Source organism: Pleurodeles waltl, chromosome 3_1, assembly GCF_031143425.1.
Source record: "Pleurodeles waltl isolate 20211129_DDA chromosome 3_1, aPleWal1.hap1.20221129, whole genome shotgun sequence".
NCBI classification, from domain to species: Eukaryota; Metazoa; Chordata; class Amphibia; order Caudata; family Salamandridae; genus Pleurodeles; species Pleurodeles waltl.
This window is the reverse complement of record NC_090440.1, coordinates 1,904,772,016-1,904,790,137: the sequence shown is the minus strand read 5'-3', so window position 1 is coordinate 1,904,790,137 and position 18,122 is coordinate 1,904,772,016. Positions and strand designations below refer to the sequence as shown.

The following is an 18,122-nucleotide window of genomic DNA, read 5'->3' as shown; positions in this document are numbered from 1 at the left end:
AAAACACACTTCAGTGGATATATAATACTGTGCAATACTAATCACTGTCAAGTGTGAAACCAAACTCAAAATACTAGGATCGCCATCTAGTCACATGGTTTCTCAAAGCACTCGAATATGAGGAAAACCATGCCACACCCCACTTGTGTACACCCTCCCCTCTGTCCTTTTAAAAAAAATATATATCAGACAAGGTTTTTTTTTTTTTTTTTTTTATTGAAGATGCACAGTGTACAAATACCAAAGCAGAAAGAAGGCTGAATAAATACAATGAATACATTAAATAAATACACATCATTACATAAATTCATTTCATCAATCTAAAGCAGACATCAAGACCACTGAGAGGGGGCGTATGAAATAGCCTGTTCACGACCATTAGAATACAAATAAAGTGCCAAAGTTGAGCATAATTAAATAAATGAATAGATCCCCTACGAGCCTGATTCAATTATTACCTAGCCACTGTGCAAACGGGGCCCGGATAGCTTCACCCAACCGTCTACGCCCGTGGCCCTTACACGCATAAGAGCCCATCTCTAAATAAAACAATGAGCACATCCGAGCCAGCCAATGGTTAAAAGTTGGTGGAGTTGACTCCAACCAATCAGATGCAATACAGCAGCGGGCCACAGACATGGCTAGAAACAAAAACCTCTGTGAATATTCTGGGGATACCACTCCATCAGTTCCAAGTAATACTAATTGCGGTGAAATTACCACCTCCCGATGGGTTAGCCTAGTTAAAAAGTTAGCCATATCAGTAAAAAATTCATGTAGCCTGCTGCACTTAAAAAACATATGTACCAGGTCGGCCGATACACTCTTACATCTGGGACACACCACCCCCCTTGAGCTGCCCCAATTAAATAGCTTAGCGGGAGTATAATATAAGTGAAAAATAGTCTTATAATGTTGGGCTTGTGGCCCAGCAGATAATATAAAACGCAGTGCCATATCTAAAGAAGTACGTACTGCCACTTCAGAAGCTCCAATATTCCGAGCCCACCTCTCCGCCTGTTTACTCAAGTCATCTGGCATTAAGTTCAAGAAGAGCGGATAAAGCGAGCAAACCCGCCATCTAGTGGAGTTATGAAGAACCTCCATAACTGGGATTCTATCCCCCACCTGGCCAGATGCTGATCTAAAATTTACCCCCAAAAAATGTCTAATTTGCAAATATTTAAAAAAATCCTTGGTATTTAATGAAAATTCACTTGTCAGTTCTTCAAAAGATTTAAGGTGGGTATTCCCATAGAAATCACCAATACACCGAACACCAAGCTGTGCCCACCTGGTACAGTATTCATCCTTAAAAATGTCAGGAAGTACCGACGAATTCAAAATTGGGGTGTAAAAATTGATCCGGCCGATTCCAATTTTTTTTTTAACATTGGTCCAGACCTTAAATGCAGCCCAGACAGTCTTGAACTTAACTTTTTTAAAGTAACTAGGCTCCACTGTTCTCAAGAAAGCTGCATTGGCATGACTTCCCCAAATCATATTATATATAGTAGGACAAATTTCGCCAGAATCTCAATTATCAGCCTGTCGATTAATTAATGGTTGGATATATTGCAGTGCAGATACCCAGTAATAAAAAAGAAAATGAGGGGCCGCCCACCCCCCCCTCTCTCTGGGTAGCACTAAATACTTATATGCCCGCCGTACTTTTTTAAAAGACCAGATAAAACTAGTCGCTAAACTCTCCATATGCTTAAACCATTCTTTGTTAAATTCCAGCGGGATAGTGCGGAAAAAATATAGGACCCTAGGTAAAAAAATCATTTTAATAAGATTGCATCTACCAATAATTGTTAAATGCAGATTGCTCATATGATGCAACTCTTTCCTGGTTTTAGCTAAGACAGGAGCAAGATTGCTCTCTACTATCAAGTCCAAATTAACCGACAATCTGACACCTAGATAGGTCACTTGATTGGCCCTCCTGTTGTCTTCAATAATGGCCCACTCATTGCCCAATATTTGGCATTTACTCCTATTTAATGCATAGCCTGAGATTTGCCCAAACTCCGCAGCTAGTTTCTCTATTTGTTCGATCGCCTTCCCTGGTTCAGGAGTAGTGACGGCTATGTCATCAGCATATGCCAAAATTTTAAACCTGCCCTCCGCCATTACCATAGGCGAGATCAATGTACTTTGCAATAACTTCTGAATCAAGGGGTCTATATAGAGTGCAAACAATAAAGGGGAGCAGGGGCAGCCCTGCCTAGTTCCTCTTGTAATATAGAAGGGTTCTGAAATTGCCCCGGCTAATTGAATTCGAGCAAGGGGCTTCTGATATAAACCTTGTATAGCCTTAATAAAACCAGCCCCTATATTAACTTTACTGAGCACTGTCCATAAGTATTTCCAATTGACCCGATCAAAAGCCTTTTCGGCATCTAATAATATTAATGCCATAGGGGCCGCCATAGCCTGAGATGCATCTAACATGGTGATAACACGCCTAACATGATCGGCGGTCCCCCGCCCGGGAATAAACCCATATTGCCAAGGGGAAACAAGCCCACCAATAACTCGACTAAGCCTAACCGCAAGGATTTTGGCATACCATTTGGCATCCGCGTTTATCAATGAGATAGGTCGGTAGGAGCCTGGTAAAAGTGGGTTCTTCTCTTTTTTAAAAAATATAACAATGTTAGCCTCCAGCCATGAGCCCGGCGCCCGCTCTCCAGCCTGTACTGACGTAAAGAGTGCCATGATATCATCCTTCAATTCCTCAAAAAACGTTTTAAAGAATTCTATTGGGATCATATCAGGGCCAGTGGCTTTCCCATTAGATATAGCAGTTAGAGCCGAGGTAATCTCATCCAACTCAATGGGGGCAGTCAACTGACAGCCCTCCTCTTGCGATAACTTTGGGCACGACATATCACTCAAATACTGAGCAATCTTTTCATCTCTCTCATCCGAGAAGAGACTTTCCTGCTGGTACAATGCGGAATAATATTCTTTAAACACCTGTAATACTAACGTATCTCCATACACAATCTGCCCCAGCCTATCTTTAATTGCCAAAATGGCACTCCGAGCCGCCTTTTGTCTAGTCTTATATGCAAGCACCTTGCCCACCCTCTCACTAAACTCATAACATTCCTGCGTACGAATCTGGGCTTTAATGATGTCTTGGTCTAAATACAACTGAATGATCTTGGCCTTCATGACCGTCATCTTATCCAAAGTATCTTGTATTGGAGCATTATTCCTTGCAAGCACCACTATCTGACTCTCCAAAGAAGCCAATTCAGTCTGGGCCGCAGATATAGCTAGGTGCCGTTGTTTCTCCCGCCTAAGGGCGTAGCTCAGAGTTTCCCCGCGGATAGCAGCCTTTAAAGCATCCCATAACATCCCCGGTGGAGCCGTACCCCTGTTAAAACCCAAAAACTCAGTTAGCCATACTTTCATCCGTGACACATAAACTGAGTCAAGCAGCAGGCCCCGGTCAAAAGACCAGGGTCTCAGATGTCGCTCCTTACGCAAGTCCGAAAGTTGTACTACCAAGGGATTATGGTCAGATATGACCCTAGGGAATTTTTCCACCAGAATTCCTTTGCATAACGATGAAGACAGAAAAAAGTAGTCTAACCGGACAGACTTTCGGTGGGGGTATGAAAAGAAAGTGTAACCAGGATCCATAGGCATACAATGCTGCCATGCATCCACAAGACCATGAGTCTGCAGCAACATTTGTAAGGCACGAAACACCTTCGGCTTTCGTCCGACGTATGAACCCTGATTCTGTAAGGGGATATTAGTCTCAGTATGTATATTGAAATCCCCACATACAATAAGCGGTAAGGCCCAGAGCGCAAGTTCAGTATTCAACATATTAATACCAGCCGGATCATCAACATTAGAGCCATAGATAGAACACACAGTAAAATTCGATTGTCCCACAGCACACTCTATTATCACCCATCGGCCCATGTTATCAACCTTTTTCTTGACCACCTTAAGAAGATCTCGCCGTATAAGTACTGCAACCCCTCTAGTGTTCGTATTTTGGGTGGTCTATGCGACTAATTGGAAACCAGGAAAATCCAACAAATACTTTTTAGCCGGGGTAAAATGCGTTTCTTGCAAACAAATTATATCTGCCCTTAATGTTCTAAGCTCATGAGTGGCAAGACGTCTTTTCTTAGAATCATTTAGCCCACATATATTTAAGGTGGCTACCCGTAAAACATTACGGTCCCCCATTGAAAACTGTAACAAATACACCCAAACTTACATCTTGTTTCATCATACACCTAATAATCTCCTGTGCCTTCAAATACATATTTCTGTGCATCTCCCATGCAAAACCTACCCAACCCCAACCCACCCCACCAATCCCCTCCCCACCCACAAAAGGAAACCCTACCTCCCACCCACCCCCCACCCAACCAAATGAGGCTTCCAGACTGTAGTCTGTAAGATGTACAAGCAGCCCTCCCCCCTTGAAGGGCTCCTGCAGCGACTCCTAGATTAAGCAAATTGACTAACCAAAGAAAAATTGTTTCCCCTAAAAGACTAGACCCCCACAAACCAACCATTTGAATAAGAGCACCCCTCCTCCTCTTCTGCTCTCCCCAGGCTACCCACCTCTATCACCCGCCCCTTTCATTTTTCCTTTTCTTTTTTTAAATAAGCCCTGTTTTTTTTTGTTTTTTTTTTAACCATGTATCAACCATGTATCAACAGTTAAGTCAAAGACTGCAAGTACTCCTTGGCTTTGATCTCGGATGCAAACACTCGTATCATCCCATTATATATAGTCTTAAGTCGAGCCGGGGACAGTAGATAGGCTTCCGCTCCCTTCTCCTGGAAGGGGCTAATCAGTTGTCTCAAACGCCATCGTCTCTTTACAGTAGCATGGCAGAAGTCGGGGCGGGAGAAGAATGTACAGCCCTCACAGCTAATCCTAGCATCAGGGCGGGCTTTCTCAAAAACTATTTGGCGCAACAGATAATTGCCAAAATAGACTATAAAGGCCCTAGGCTGTTGCTGGGCTGTTCCACTTGCTCCTGTTAATTGTTGATTCCTCAGACGTAGTGGAAACCGATGGGTTCTCTGTATCTCTTTCTCCCAGTCCCATCCAGTCTGCTCCGGGAGTGCTGCTTTAAGCAATCTAATTATAAAGGCTCTTGAGTCCTGCCCTTCTACACCTTCTTGTATCCCAATTAAGCGCAAGTTGTTACGACGTTGCCGGTTTTCAAAGTCCTCTACTTTCCACTGAATATCAGAGAGTTGACTCTCATGCATAGCGGCTTGTTTTGTCACTGCACCCAAATCTGATTCCAGTGCGTCCGCCCCCGGCACTCAATAGCAACAATCCGCTCCCAAATTTCAGAGCATGTCTTCGCAACCTTACTGATTGCCACTTGTAGTTGCTTCGTGGCCACCCTGGCTTTCTTGCTGTCCCTCTGCGTTTGCTTATGCTGTGACGTGATGGTCTGATAAATAAGGTGCAGAGAAGGGGAAGGGGGCGCAGACTCTACATTCAGAATATTAGCCTCTGTTTGAGCTGGAGCCACTGAAAGATCACCCATACTATGCAGCAGTTGTTGTGTTTCTGTGTAGTCCCAGGACATAGCTCTCGTCCTAGACACCTTCTTCTTTTTTTTTCCCCTCTTCTCACTGGACTCACCAGCTTTGTCTAGTCTTGTTATCTCAGTCTGCTTTGATTGGCTTTGACTGTGGTGCCCGTCAACACAGAAATAGGGGTTAAAGGCGCTGTAGAACTATCACAAGTCTCTGAGTCTATGGAGGGGCAGGTGCTGTCCTCATCCGAATCTTGAGATTGATCCGACAGGGAAAAAAAATTCTCCCCAACTTCACCCTGAGCTAATAAGTCCACTCTACCCTGCCGGTAATCACGGATCGCCTCCAGAGTACAAGCCGGAGCTGACGGGTCGGTGCTTGGCAATAAGCATACTGCTGCTGCTGCTACTTGCTCGCAGTACCCTGCCCCTGACACTACTTCTTGCGCCAGCCCTACATTGCTTTGAGACCCAGGGGCATATAACGGCAGGTCAATTTCCCCCTCAGATGCAACTGCAAGCCCATTACCCCCTACACAAAAAACAGAAGCCTGTGGGGATCCCCCAGCACTGCAACTTACAGTTTGATGTACATCCAGAAAGCGGCTACCAACATTGGTTTTCACCTGAAGCGACCCTCCACTATCTGAGGAAGCCAGACATCCGGGACCAGTGCTGTCGCCATCCCCAGCCAATTCTGCTGCACCTCGTATAGGTCCAGTATCAGAGTCCTTTATAGTAGTGCTGCCCCCCGTAGGGGAAGAGCTATGAAGGGCTTTAAACATCCGAGGTATAGTCACCACTTCCTCCTTTTCTCCAGTCTGTTTTGCGCCATTCTTTGCCTTGTACGTCTGCCCCAAAGCCGCAGAGTTCCCTGGGGCTGGCTACCTGCCCTCAGGCACATTCACACCACTGCCGGTGTTTCCAAAGCCGCTGTTCCTGGTGATCCCCCCCCGAACGAGGGGCTGGGGGTCCAGAGGTCGTCGTTCCTGCGACCCTGGTTTTAGCCGGCTGCCGCGTGCAGCTTTCGGGGCCATCCGCCGCTGTTTGCCGCGAGGGGGTAAGAAAATAGCAAATGTCCAAATGAGGAAGCCACGGCCGTTATGGCCGAGATCACCCAAGGAGCTCCTAATAAATCCGCCGATTCCGCGCGCAATACTGCTCGGCAGGTGATTACCGCAGATGTAAGCGTGAATGCCTTCATCTGAAGCCGCCCGCATAATCCTCCCCGCGGGGGAAACAAAAACGCCGCACAGGAGCCGGGGGGAAGGAGAGCTTTCTGACCGCTAGCAACTCGCGACAGCCATCTTGCCTCGCGACTCAGGCCATTCCTGATAGAGACAAGGTTTTAAGGGCAATACTTTAGTTATATAGTTATTTACAATCTTGTAAACATGCATGTATCCTAAAATATATATAATAGAGTGAACCATAGCAGCAGGGAATGTACAGGTATGAACCATAATACGTGCTATGTTTTCCCTATGGTATGCAGTGCGCCCCAACAACAGGTTTGACTCAGTGTTTATTCTATACATTGGGCCACTCTCACCTTTCGTTATCTGGGTATCAGTATCACCCACACACATCCAGATCTGTTGGGCAGTAATTTAGGAAGGGAAATGAGGCTTTGAGATTCCAATTAGCCTCCTGGACCTCGCTACTGCTTGCTGTCTGTCCCTCCTGGTAGCCCTCATATGGGGTGTGGGTAAGCGACAGATAAGCCTGGCAAATCTGAAGCTGCCGCCTGACAAGGGGAGTGGGGTGCCCCTGACTATAGTTGGCCAGCTAGCTGTCAGGAACTCACCTGTAAGAGACAAGGTATTTGACTGCCCAGATCCATGACTGCGCCCTGTGGGCGATTCTTTTCCCCGGGATGAGGGTGAGAGAGGGCCCCCTGCTGTTGACTAATGCTATTGTTCTCTTGAAAAGGGGTTTCACATACACAGGCTCCACCCACCCATATGCCCAACCGTACCTCTCTGTAGTCTCCCCATTGAGTCAGAACACCTGGCAGTCTGGGAGATGGTGCTTTGGGAGACAGATGATCTGCACACCCTAGGAGATTTATATCAGGACGAGAAGCTCATAGGATGTCTGCCACTCAACCTGCCAAGTCTTCCAACATTGGAGTATTGAAGGGCCCCTCCAGCGAAACTGAGGCAAAACTCCAAACGTGCCCCCACCACCAATACACTGCTGCAAACACTGTCCACCATTGGGCAAGGCCGCAGACTTGTGATCTGGATTTATAGGGCAATCAAAAAACACTCTGACACATCCTTACAACTACTGAGAGAAATGGGAGGGCCTTCCTGGACAGCCTTCTAATGATAAGGAATGGCAGAGGGCAGTACAATACCCAAGAAACGTTTCCAGAAATGCTTGCTTCTGATTTATCCAATTAAACATATTGCACAGGGCATACTCAAGCCACAGAAAACTGACCGCTTATACCCTGGGACACACTCTGACTGTGTTAGGTGCCATCCCTCCCCTGCAGACTTCTGCCATGCCATCTGGGAGTACCTCTCTCCTCTGCGAGTTCTGGGACACTGTGCAATCCACATTCTTGACAGTTACCGAAAAAACAAAATTGACCACCATGGAAGCCTGCTTTTTAGTCAAGTCATCCAGGTCTCCCAAAACCAGAGTTACTATAAATTTCCCAGACATCCTGTTGCTCTTGTCCAAAATGCAGTATAACTATGCTCTGGAGATCTGCATACCCCCCTAACGGAGCAACCTGGATGGCTGATGTGCTCTTTTGTGTGGAAGCTGAGATTAGGGCACTTCACAGGGGGAGAGGCACGGCCTACGACAACAACCAGTTCCATCTTTATGGCACGCCCCAGTGCTAGACCTGAGGCTCTATGGAGAGGGCACCCGCAGTTCCCCATTTTTTGTTAAAAACTGATTTTTATTAGGATAAACAACAAAGATCACTATTGTTCATACAAGAAATAAGAGTAAAATAAATCAAACTGCAGTGTAGACCAGCAATAGTGTATTATACGGGGTGAAGGGCTCAAGATATCACCCATGTAGCAAAAGGAAAGAAAGACAATAATACAACCGGCAATGCAGCCAGTATTGTGCGAGATCCAATATTAGCAAACACATAGAGGTCCAGGGTTCGAAGTGCATTAAAAAAAGTATGGGAGGCGGGGTCAAAGCTTGTGGGCGGGGGTCAAAGGTGTGCCTAAAAAAATTAATACTCTGTAACATTCGCCCTCAGGTAGCTACATATATTATATTCTGTAACATGTGCCCTAAGGTAGCTACACATAAAATAATGTGCAGCTTAAGTGAAAAATAAAAAAGTTGCTAGTGAGAAATGCACTATAGTATATTACACACAGTATAATATAGACAGCAACAAAATACGCAAAAAGGTTTAAGATAAAATGGTGCTTTCAAAAATATAGCTTTTAGTAATACCCAGACTGTATCTAATGCATTTTTTTCTATTACTGTCCCTTCAGAGGTAGTAAGCGCTATATAAACATAATTAAAATTAAAAGCACGCACTTCACAGCTCAGTTGTTAACTCTTTGTACTATCACTCAGAAAGAATAAATCTTTGTCATCACAAAGCTTTGCAATCAATTAAAGCCAGTATTGGCTCCTAGGACCCTTTACACTTGCAGATTAACTCGTAGCGCACATTTGCATTTCTTTCAGGCAAGCAGGATCCCTAGCAGGAAGGGCTGTTTAGCTGTCTGACCAGCTTCGGTTTCACAGCACAGGAGACTCCCTGAATGACACTTCAGCTGAAGCATTTTAACTATCGGAATTAACCGTCCCAGGACCGTTGTCTTTTTACGAAAAGTAGGGGAATGGTATTTCATAAATAAAAAAAAAGGTATGGGCACGTCATGCCCCTACGATCCCACCCACTTGGACAACGGTAGAGGTCTGTTAGGATATAGCAGACATTAAGAAACCAAATCAAACATCTATTCCCACCTCTATCCCGCAGTCTCCACCCCATCCCCCCCCCCCCCGAAAGAATCCTGAGTTCAGCGCAATAGAATTGCAGCCTGCCTAATGCTTCGCAATCCTCATCTTATTTTCAGTGGTCAATAGCGGTGTAGGGAAGATGGAACCCAGGCTCGAAACTCGGGCACCTTCGCATTAAGGAAGTAAATGGGGGTTCACCTACGCCACCTATGGAGCACTTAGTCAGGAACTTCCTCCTCACTATAACCCTCGCCCTCCTGAAAGTCGGCCAATGCGGTGTCCTATGTTTTCGCAAACTCCATGGGTCTCTTATCCTGGCGCGCCTCACAGAGCAGTGAAATCCCTTCCCACCTCGCCCCCAGCGTAACACGCCCCCCTCCAGCTCTCCAAGCAGGGCCCCTCCACGTGCTTCCAGAGAAGTTAATTCTACGCTTAGCCAGCACGAAAGCTAGGTCTTCAGCAGGGTGAAGAGAGAGGCCCATGAGGCAAAATCAGGGTGTAGGTGTAAGGGTACGATCTGTAGCCTCTGCCAGAATATGCACCACTTCAGTGCAATAAATGGTCAGCTGGGGGCACCCCCAGAGCATATGAAGGATAGCTCCTGCAGCAACATGACAGCGTACGTGAGATACGCCCGGTGGAGGACGTAAAAGTATATCAATCTGAAACAGGCATTCCGGGAAATCTTAGGCGCCACCTGCCAGATTTCAGCCCAGTTTCCATCCATCAAGGTCAGTTTCCATAATGGTGGTGTAGCACCGTAAGAGGGGGGAAAAGACATCCAATCGCAATGCGCTATACAATCCCGTGACCAGAAGGCAGGAGTTAGACTTGTCATCACACAAGAAGCAGCAACTGCGGGGGAGCTTGGGCTCCACTTCACCCGCAGTTCCCCATGATCTGCTTCATGTAATTAATTAGTTGCCTAAATGACTGGCCTGATGGACCTGGGATTCAAAAGGGGCCATAACCACTCTGCAATATGCAAGTCCACTCCATATTCTCTCTTCTCCTCTCTTCCTGCACTGCCCCCTGCCTCCATGCCCCCATGTCTCTGTGACTCTAGGGAGGCCTCTGTCTCCGGCCATTGTACCTCTCCTCAAACTTCTGTACTTTCACCAACTTAGTAGCTGGCTAGGGTTTTGCACAGCTAAAGTGCATCTTTAATTTGTGCTGCAATCCATGTTGGATTGGGGGGAGGGGGTGTTCTCATTGCTTTACTATGCATGTTTGCAATTCATCACTTGAGGCAAGCAGACCGGCGTGACTACGTGTCTATAGGTATGTTTCATGCTGGCCCACCGTAGGCCATAGGACTGTCATAAACACTGAGTGCTTGTCTGTTTCAATTCTTGACACGTCTACAACTGAGCATTATAAAAATCTCAATAAAACCACGTTAAAAAAAGGTGACAACTTATGCTGCTGCTGATGGGGTGATGGGGGTGTATAAAGGGAAACAGTGACTGGACGCACTGGGTATTAGGAGACACATACAGTACAATTGCAGGGTATGAAAAGGGGTCTGAAGGAGGTCAAGGTGTGATGAGACAGGGTGTACACACTGCATGGACAAAATTGTTGACTTAGTAAATTTTGGACGTCGGGGTTTGAGCCCCCAGTGGAAGACAATGCTGTATTCAGGAATTACAAATGCGTTAATCATTTTGGGAGTAACAAAGGTTACCTTTTGAAGTTGCTGGGATTGTAAATAGGGAGTGAAAGTGACAGAGTAGCTAGGAGTCTGGTACTATTTAATGAATGGTGAGGTTTGTGGGAAGTGTACAGACGCATCTTGGTGGTGAAGGACAACTTAAGAGTTATACTAGGTGCAGAATTTAGGTAAGTCTGCATTAGTTGGGGTTTATTTAAGACAAGGTTGATGCAGTGCTCCTGGGCAGACAAGTCATGTTGGGGGAAGGGTCGCGGGTGTATACCAGGTGGAGTGAAATGTGGAGCTGGAAGTGTATGTCCTGGTGTGGACAGATGACTAAGGAGAGGGCAGAAAGGTGAGGGTAAGTTAAAAGGCCCAGAAGGCTTGAAAAGGATGGAGTAGGCAGCAAGATTACATGGATGAGGTTTTATGAGAAAGAAAATTATGAATGTAAATAATTTTGCTGTTGGTACTGTGGTGCAGCTGAGAATGTTGCATAAGTAGAGTTTCTATGTTAGTAATGATCACTTATGTCAAGGTCATGCAAGGGGGAGTGTGAAGTTCCAGAATGTACAGATCTGCTTGGTGAGGCGAAAGGATGGGGAGGGGGATATGAAGAGCGGAGGGCTCAGAAAGTTTAGGTGTAACAGGATATTTAAGAGGTTTTCAAGCGGACCACAGCATTTATTTGGAAGGAGGAGAGGATAGATGACCAAGAAGTCTAAGAATCAGTAATTGAGTTATGGCAGGATAACAGCTAGCTCTGCAAGAAGTAGGCACAACAGTTCCAGGTGAGATTTTGGGATGTGTGTGAGGTAGGATGATGTTTGTACTGCATAGATTTCATATTACGCCCGGTGCACAGACCAGTCACGTAAAAGCTCCCTTCTACACACACAGGACCAGGTCATAAGTGGGTCATGTCTCCTGGAGCAGCCAGTAATAGGAGTTACCAGCTGCATTGGGAGCTACAATATGAGTCATGCTTTGAGTCGTACCTTAACCAAGGTTCACACTTATTTTTTAATGAACCCTCCACGTATCCCGGTGAAAAGCAACCCATAAATGAGGAATAACACTGGGAAAGAGTAAGGAAATCTAATTTTCCGGGAGGTTATTTCCCATTTCTCAGGGACAATCTTGTAATTGTACATTTGCTAATATCCATGATACCAGTTCTTACAAGCAACCCAAAACGTGCAACAAAAAGGCCCTCTTCAGAAGCAACCTATTGCCACATAGACTCTGGCTCCTACACTCACCAGTTTCTCAATCACAAGCTGACCCTCTCTGACAGAGTTGTTCAACGCCTCCAGCTCCTCTTGCTTCTTAGCAAGTTCTAACTCTGCTGCCTGTTGCCAGAAATAAAAAGAAGAGAGAAAATATAGTTCTTTTTCATGCTTATGATTTCACTTCTAACGCTCCAGGGCTTGGGAATCATGGTATTGTAAGCCTAGACGAGGTGCAGTTTTCAAACCTTTCACAGCCTGTCAAGCTTATTTCCCCAAACTCTGGAGGCCTCATAAAGAATCAGGAAATTTCCCATCTTTCCAATGCCTCTGGAGGCAGGTTGTGTTGGGAAAAACGTCTGTTTTCCCAATTGGCTTGAGTTTGTGAGACAGTTATGACTGGGGCAGAGCAACTCCCACATCACATTAACCTTTCAATTTGCCAACTGCATACATATCAACTAACCCGCATTAGATGGGTGTTACCACATTTTTTACTTGTTTTCACCGGCCTGACTAACAAAATGCCTCTTTGGAATGAATTAAATGGGAGTTCGCCTACTTTTCAATTTTCTATCACCTACTAAAATGTTCATTCTCCATGTACCTGACTCCCCCCGCATTTTGGTGTCAAGAGGTTGACAGGTATGCAGCTGGGTGGTGTCTGTGAACATCCAGGCGAGATAGGGCTGGAAAAGGCTCAGTCACATTCATGCCAGGAACCTCTAATAGGTTTTTCATAATCCAACTTCATTTTGGGGTTATTATCTTTATTTCATTCTTTTTCGTTTTACCCTGTTTCAAAAATACCACGGGATAGAAGGCCACCAACTCAGTGCTCCCCTTTGTTCCACCCAGAGTTTATAGAAGCAGTCACCCAGAAAAAAATAAATCCTTCCTTCTTTTGAACATGCGTATCACTTTTAAGGTAGTTTGGGGGCCATTCTTCAATCCAGGATGACATGGGCATTAGGATCCACTTTAGAAAGAGAGCTCGGAAACCAGGAAGAGTCTTACGTACAGGAAGAATTAGTTTGTCCGATTCTCAGAATCACCATGTGTTGATTTGAACATCCACTATCAGCCCTAGCTGTTACACCTCCCTCCATGGACATGCTTCTCCCCACGGTTAGACTCAAATACAGTACCTCCTTTAGCTTTTCTTGAACCTGGGTGGCCTCCTGTGCTCCTTCATACTTCCTCAGAAGACTCTGCACGTGAAAAATAAGGACATCGTGAGACAATAGTCTTTTATTTGCAGCACCTTGGCAAAAGCTTGTCTATTTACTGTTCATTCTGACAAGCTCGAGTATTACAATCATGGTTGCCTTGTTTAACCACGCAACAACCACTGAGCACAAAGCTACAAACTAAAACGCTAATCAGTCAGCAGGAATAAAAAGTGGTTATTGCGTGAGGGTGATCAGAGTATCTATGAATAACAATCCACAAACAATGGAGTTGCATTTGGGAACTTTCCCTAAGCAAAAGTTACTTAACTTTAGTGACAATATTTCTGGTGGGTATATAATTTACCCACAGATTCTAACCTTATGCATACTTTGCCAAGGCTTCAGTCTAGTCTGTACACCATTTGTTCCATGCAGTGTCTCTCTTGCACCATAAGGTGGCGCTATGCATCTCCAGCTAGGATTCTGGATATGAGTTGGCTGGAGTATATTAAGCACTAACCAACATGCTGACGTCACTTCCCTATATTTTTTCCATGCCCCATTGAGGTGTGCAAAGAGGAACCGAGAGAGCACAACATCAACAAATACAGCAACTAACATGTTTGTATACAATGCGATCTTGTTAAGCAAGACACTAACTTTTCGGGGAGGAGGGAGGACCCTGAGGCACAATCAGGAAGAGTATATATCCACCAGAAATATTGGTATCAAAGGTAAGTAACCTTTATACCTGACGGATACAACTTCCCACAGATTCCTAACATTATGAATGAGACCAATAGTAGTTCATCCATGGGAGGTGGGAATGAGTAATGCCAGTCAAACAAGTAAATCATACATTTTGGTCAGGAAACATACCCGTCACTGTATGCCTGAGATGTGAGGTAGTAGTGCTTCGCAAAGGCACGCAAAGAATACCAGGTGACCTCCTGGGAATCAGGATGCTTGTGGAAAGAACTGTGGAAGCAACAAAGACCCTAGTAGAAAAAGCAGGACTGCCCAGGTGTCCAAGGTATAGAGCAGATCTTGATACAGAGGATGACCTTGCACGAAGTGGTGCATTTTGTCACTGTCGTGTCCTTCATAACACCAGCGAAGCCGCCCACAAACAGAGACAATGTTTGTTGACTTTTTAAGTTCTCCGACCTTCTGAGCAGAATTAATTGTAACCAACAGACCTGTTTCAGAGTCAAAACCGCAAATGTGCTTTGGGTTAAACAGACATACTATCACAAGAAATATACACAAAACGCTAATCCCACTCAGGAACAATAAATGGAATGACAGTAAACAAGTCAAGCAAATCTTTAAAGAAACTGTGCGACAAGTAGTGATTTATACAGGCAAGGTTGGTCAGAAGGTGTATGGTGGCCTTTAACTGTGGTCACCGCCAGACCCCTGATAAGCATGGGTCAGTGTAAACTTCAAGATGTTGGACGAGATTTGAGAGGAAAGTACTACACAGAAAGTACTAAACAAAATTGTTCCAGCTTCCTGCATAGATGGATTTAGTAGCAGACTTCCAGGCCCCAAATATGACATCTGCAATCTCATCAGGAAGGTAAAAGAATTCTACCTGGTGCTACTCAATCGCCATGCATGTAGGCTCATAGTCTGGGGACTGTGGTGGAGGGCATGACTATCTCACTGCACCAAAGGCCCCCTGCCATAATGTTGACCAGAATATGCACCCCAGCCTGGAGGCATCACTGACTACAGTACCCTAAGCCTGCAGAGGGCTGAATGGGCGACCTTATAGAAGGTTGGTGGGATCAATCCACTAGTGCAGATGCTCATGCACGGACTAGTAAATCCGTGCCTGAGAAGAATTACTTGCTTTGTGTTTCAGCCACTGCTTCCTCAAACACCACTGTAGGGCTCTCATCCACCACCTGGTGTGAGGCACAAACAGGATGCAAGAGGGCAAGAGGCCATCAGGCCCGGAACACAAGAAAGTTGCAGGGCTGGGATCCAAGCTTGAACCAGGAATATCAGAATCATTGTCTAAATAACTGAGATCCTCTGAGGACTACATAAGGGTTGTGTTGAGCAACTCCCTAATAAAAGTCAGCCTCTTTGTGGGAGTGAGGTGAGACCAGGTCATGAAGAAGAGCCATTCTCCACTGCAGATGTTCATGGACCAACATCGAGGACTCTGCTCTCCCAGCCAGTTGCCCAAGTATGGGAATGTGTGGAATACCGAACTCCACAGCATAGCTTCCACAACTACCAGCACCTTTGTAAAGATAGGCGGGCGGTTGTCAGTTTATCTAGGAGGACCACAAACAAAGTGTGGGGACCCCAATATGAACCTCAAGTAGCTGCTGTGTGAGGATAACATAGTAAGGTGAAAGTAGATGTCAAGGAGTTACAGGAACACCAACCAATCTCCAGAGATGAAGGTCAACAAGACCTGGCTCAGGGATAGCATCTTTTCATTTTCCTGCCATTTGCACAGGTGCAGCAGACAGGGATCCAGATAGGCCTCTGCCATCTGCCATTCTTGAGGACCAAAAAGTAAAGGGAGTAAAATTTGGTGTCCTTCTTGCCCGAAATCACCACTTTGTGGCCCATTTGTCTAGCAAGATATGGACGTCCATCTCAAAGACTAAGGCATGAGTTGGTGAGAGTACACTCTGAAGGAACTGGTCCATCATAAACAGTTTCTACTGAGTGACAAAATCGGAGACTTTACCTCCCCCATTGGAAGGTGAAGTAATGATGGGGAGTAATCAGAGGGGTTTGAAGGTGGCAGAGCATGATTGGGAGTGGATCGCCTGCTGCTGGTACTATCTGGATCCACCCCTGCCTTGAAAGGAGTAACATAGTTGCAGTGGAATTTGAAAGGGCTGAGACAACTTCATTTGTCTAGACTGCACAACTGTAGAATACCAACAAAAACTCTGAAACTGCTGGTGAAACTGACATGAAAGAGAGGCTAGGCTCATAGCCCAGTCTTCGGCATGCTGTTTTTAAAACGTTCAAAAGAGAGTCCGCCTTCTCTCTGACTAGCTAATCACCATCAAAGGGCATGCCTATTAGCAAAATCTGATATCGCCCAAAAATCCAATTGAATGCAGATTCAAAGTTAGACTTCAGAGTCTGTTTTGATGCATGTAGGCCATCATTCACCAGATCAGAGAATGGCTTCTTATGATCCCGCTGGCTGACACTCAAAGTTTTTACCAGTTCCCATAGGGTAAGAATGTATCGGCCTAAAACGCAGGTGGCAATATCACTGTGGGCAGCCAAGCTGATGGAGGCAAAACTTCACGACCTTAGGCATCAACCTTCTTGAATTCTCTATCTGGGGGGATGCGTATTACAGCTTTAGGGTTCTGGTTTGAAAGCAATGTTTGAGGAACCAGATGGGCAGAAGTACATAAAATGTAGGTTATCTCGAACAGGTCTATGGGGTCTGGCAATCTGCATGTGGACTGACTAGCCCGAAAAGGGTTTCTGCTATGCAGGCATTATTGGTTATAGCAGAGCTTCCTTAAAAAGTAGCAAGGGCTCCACAGAAACTGTCAATGATTGCAAGATTTCGGTCAGAATATTACACTTCACTTCCACAGAAGGCAAAATCAATTACAAGGCCACTACTCTTCTTAGTCACTTCTTGTAAAAGATCAAACTTTCTCTGTGTGGCAGGGCAGGAGGGGTATGAAATGCCCTTTTCCAGTGAAGTATTCAGGCCACAGGAATTCTGAAAGTCCAAGTAGATGCTATATCACTATTGTAAGGTAAAAAGAGGTAATCACCTGTGTCATCTCCATGCAGCCGCAGTCCTTAACCTCCATAACCAAGGCATCAGAATCTGAACTAAAAATCTCCTATAAGCTGACGAAGCTGACAGTACCCAGACTTTGGGTCCCGTGAAGGTGCTCGTAATATGGTTTACTGTTAAAGTGAGCTTTGACTTTCTCCTTTGCCACATCAATGATACTTTCCCCACTCAACTCCTTGCCCAGCACTGGAGTCAGGTCTGCGGGTGGAGTCACATTGGCTTTGAAATCAGAACCAAAGAAGGGGCCAAACATATGGGGGATGCCCCCCTACAATTTTGCTATTTTGCCACAGGTGCAGGAGCTAAAGTCACTAGAGTCAACAACCAACAGGAATGGACATCCCACTTGAGATTAGCCCAGTTGTTTTCTGAGCTGTCCTGAAAAGATTCAGCATTGCTAGAAGGAGGGCCTCCCTCTGTGTAAGTTTGACTGAAAAAGCAAGAAACTCAAGCCTCATCCTTTTAGACAATGGGAGTCAGCTGGTGTCAAGCGCAACAAAGTCAATAATCTGAATTGTCCCAGGAATGGGCCTGCTCTCTCGAGGAAGACTTATCCTTACTGAGATACTTGTTGCTTTTTTGTAGGAAGATCTCTTTTTTTGATAAACAGGTTTTATTAGGTTTTTCATATGCTGATACAATAGGACACGAAATCAGTGTAGTGGTCGAAAACTAGATAACATTCGAGCACAGCATTGACAAGAAAAATAACTTCATACAATAGTGTGATTTGGCACTTTTTCCCCCTTA

The 18,122-nt window shown here is 45.3% G+C and overlaps 1 protein-coding gene across 1 annotated transcript in view; it reads right to left on the bottom strand.

Annotated features, from left to right (window-relative positions):
• FLACC1 (flagellum associated containing coiled-coil domains 1) overlaps positions 1–18,122 on the bottom strand; it is a 245,081-nt gene that overhangs the window by 74,741 nt on the left and 152,218 nt on the right. Inside the window, exons 12-13 of the mRNA XM_069226071.1 lie at positions 13,541–13,603; positions 12,426–12,515 (exon numbers count right to left, since the gene is read on the bottom strand). Of these exons, the coding sequence (XP_069082172.1) occupies positions 12,426–12,515; positions 13,541–13,603 (153 nt within the window). The remainder of the gene's footprint in view (positions 1–12,425; positions 12,516–13,540; positions 13,604–18,122) is intronic.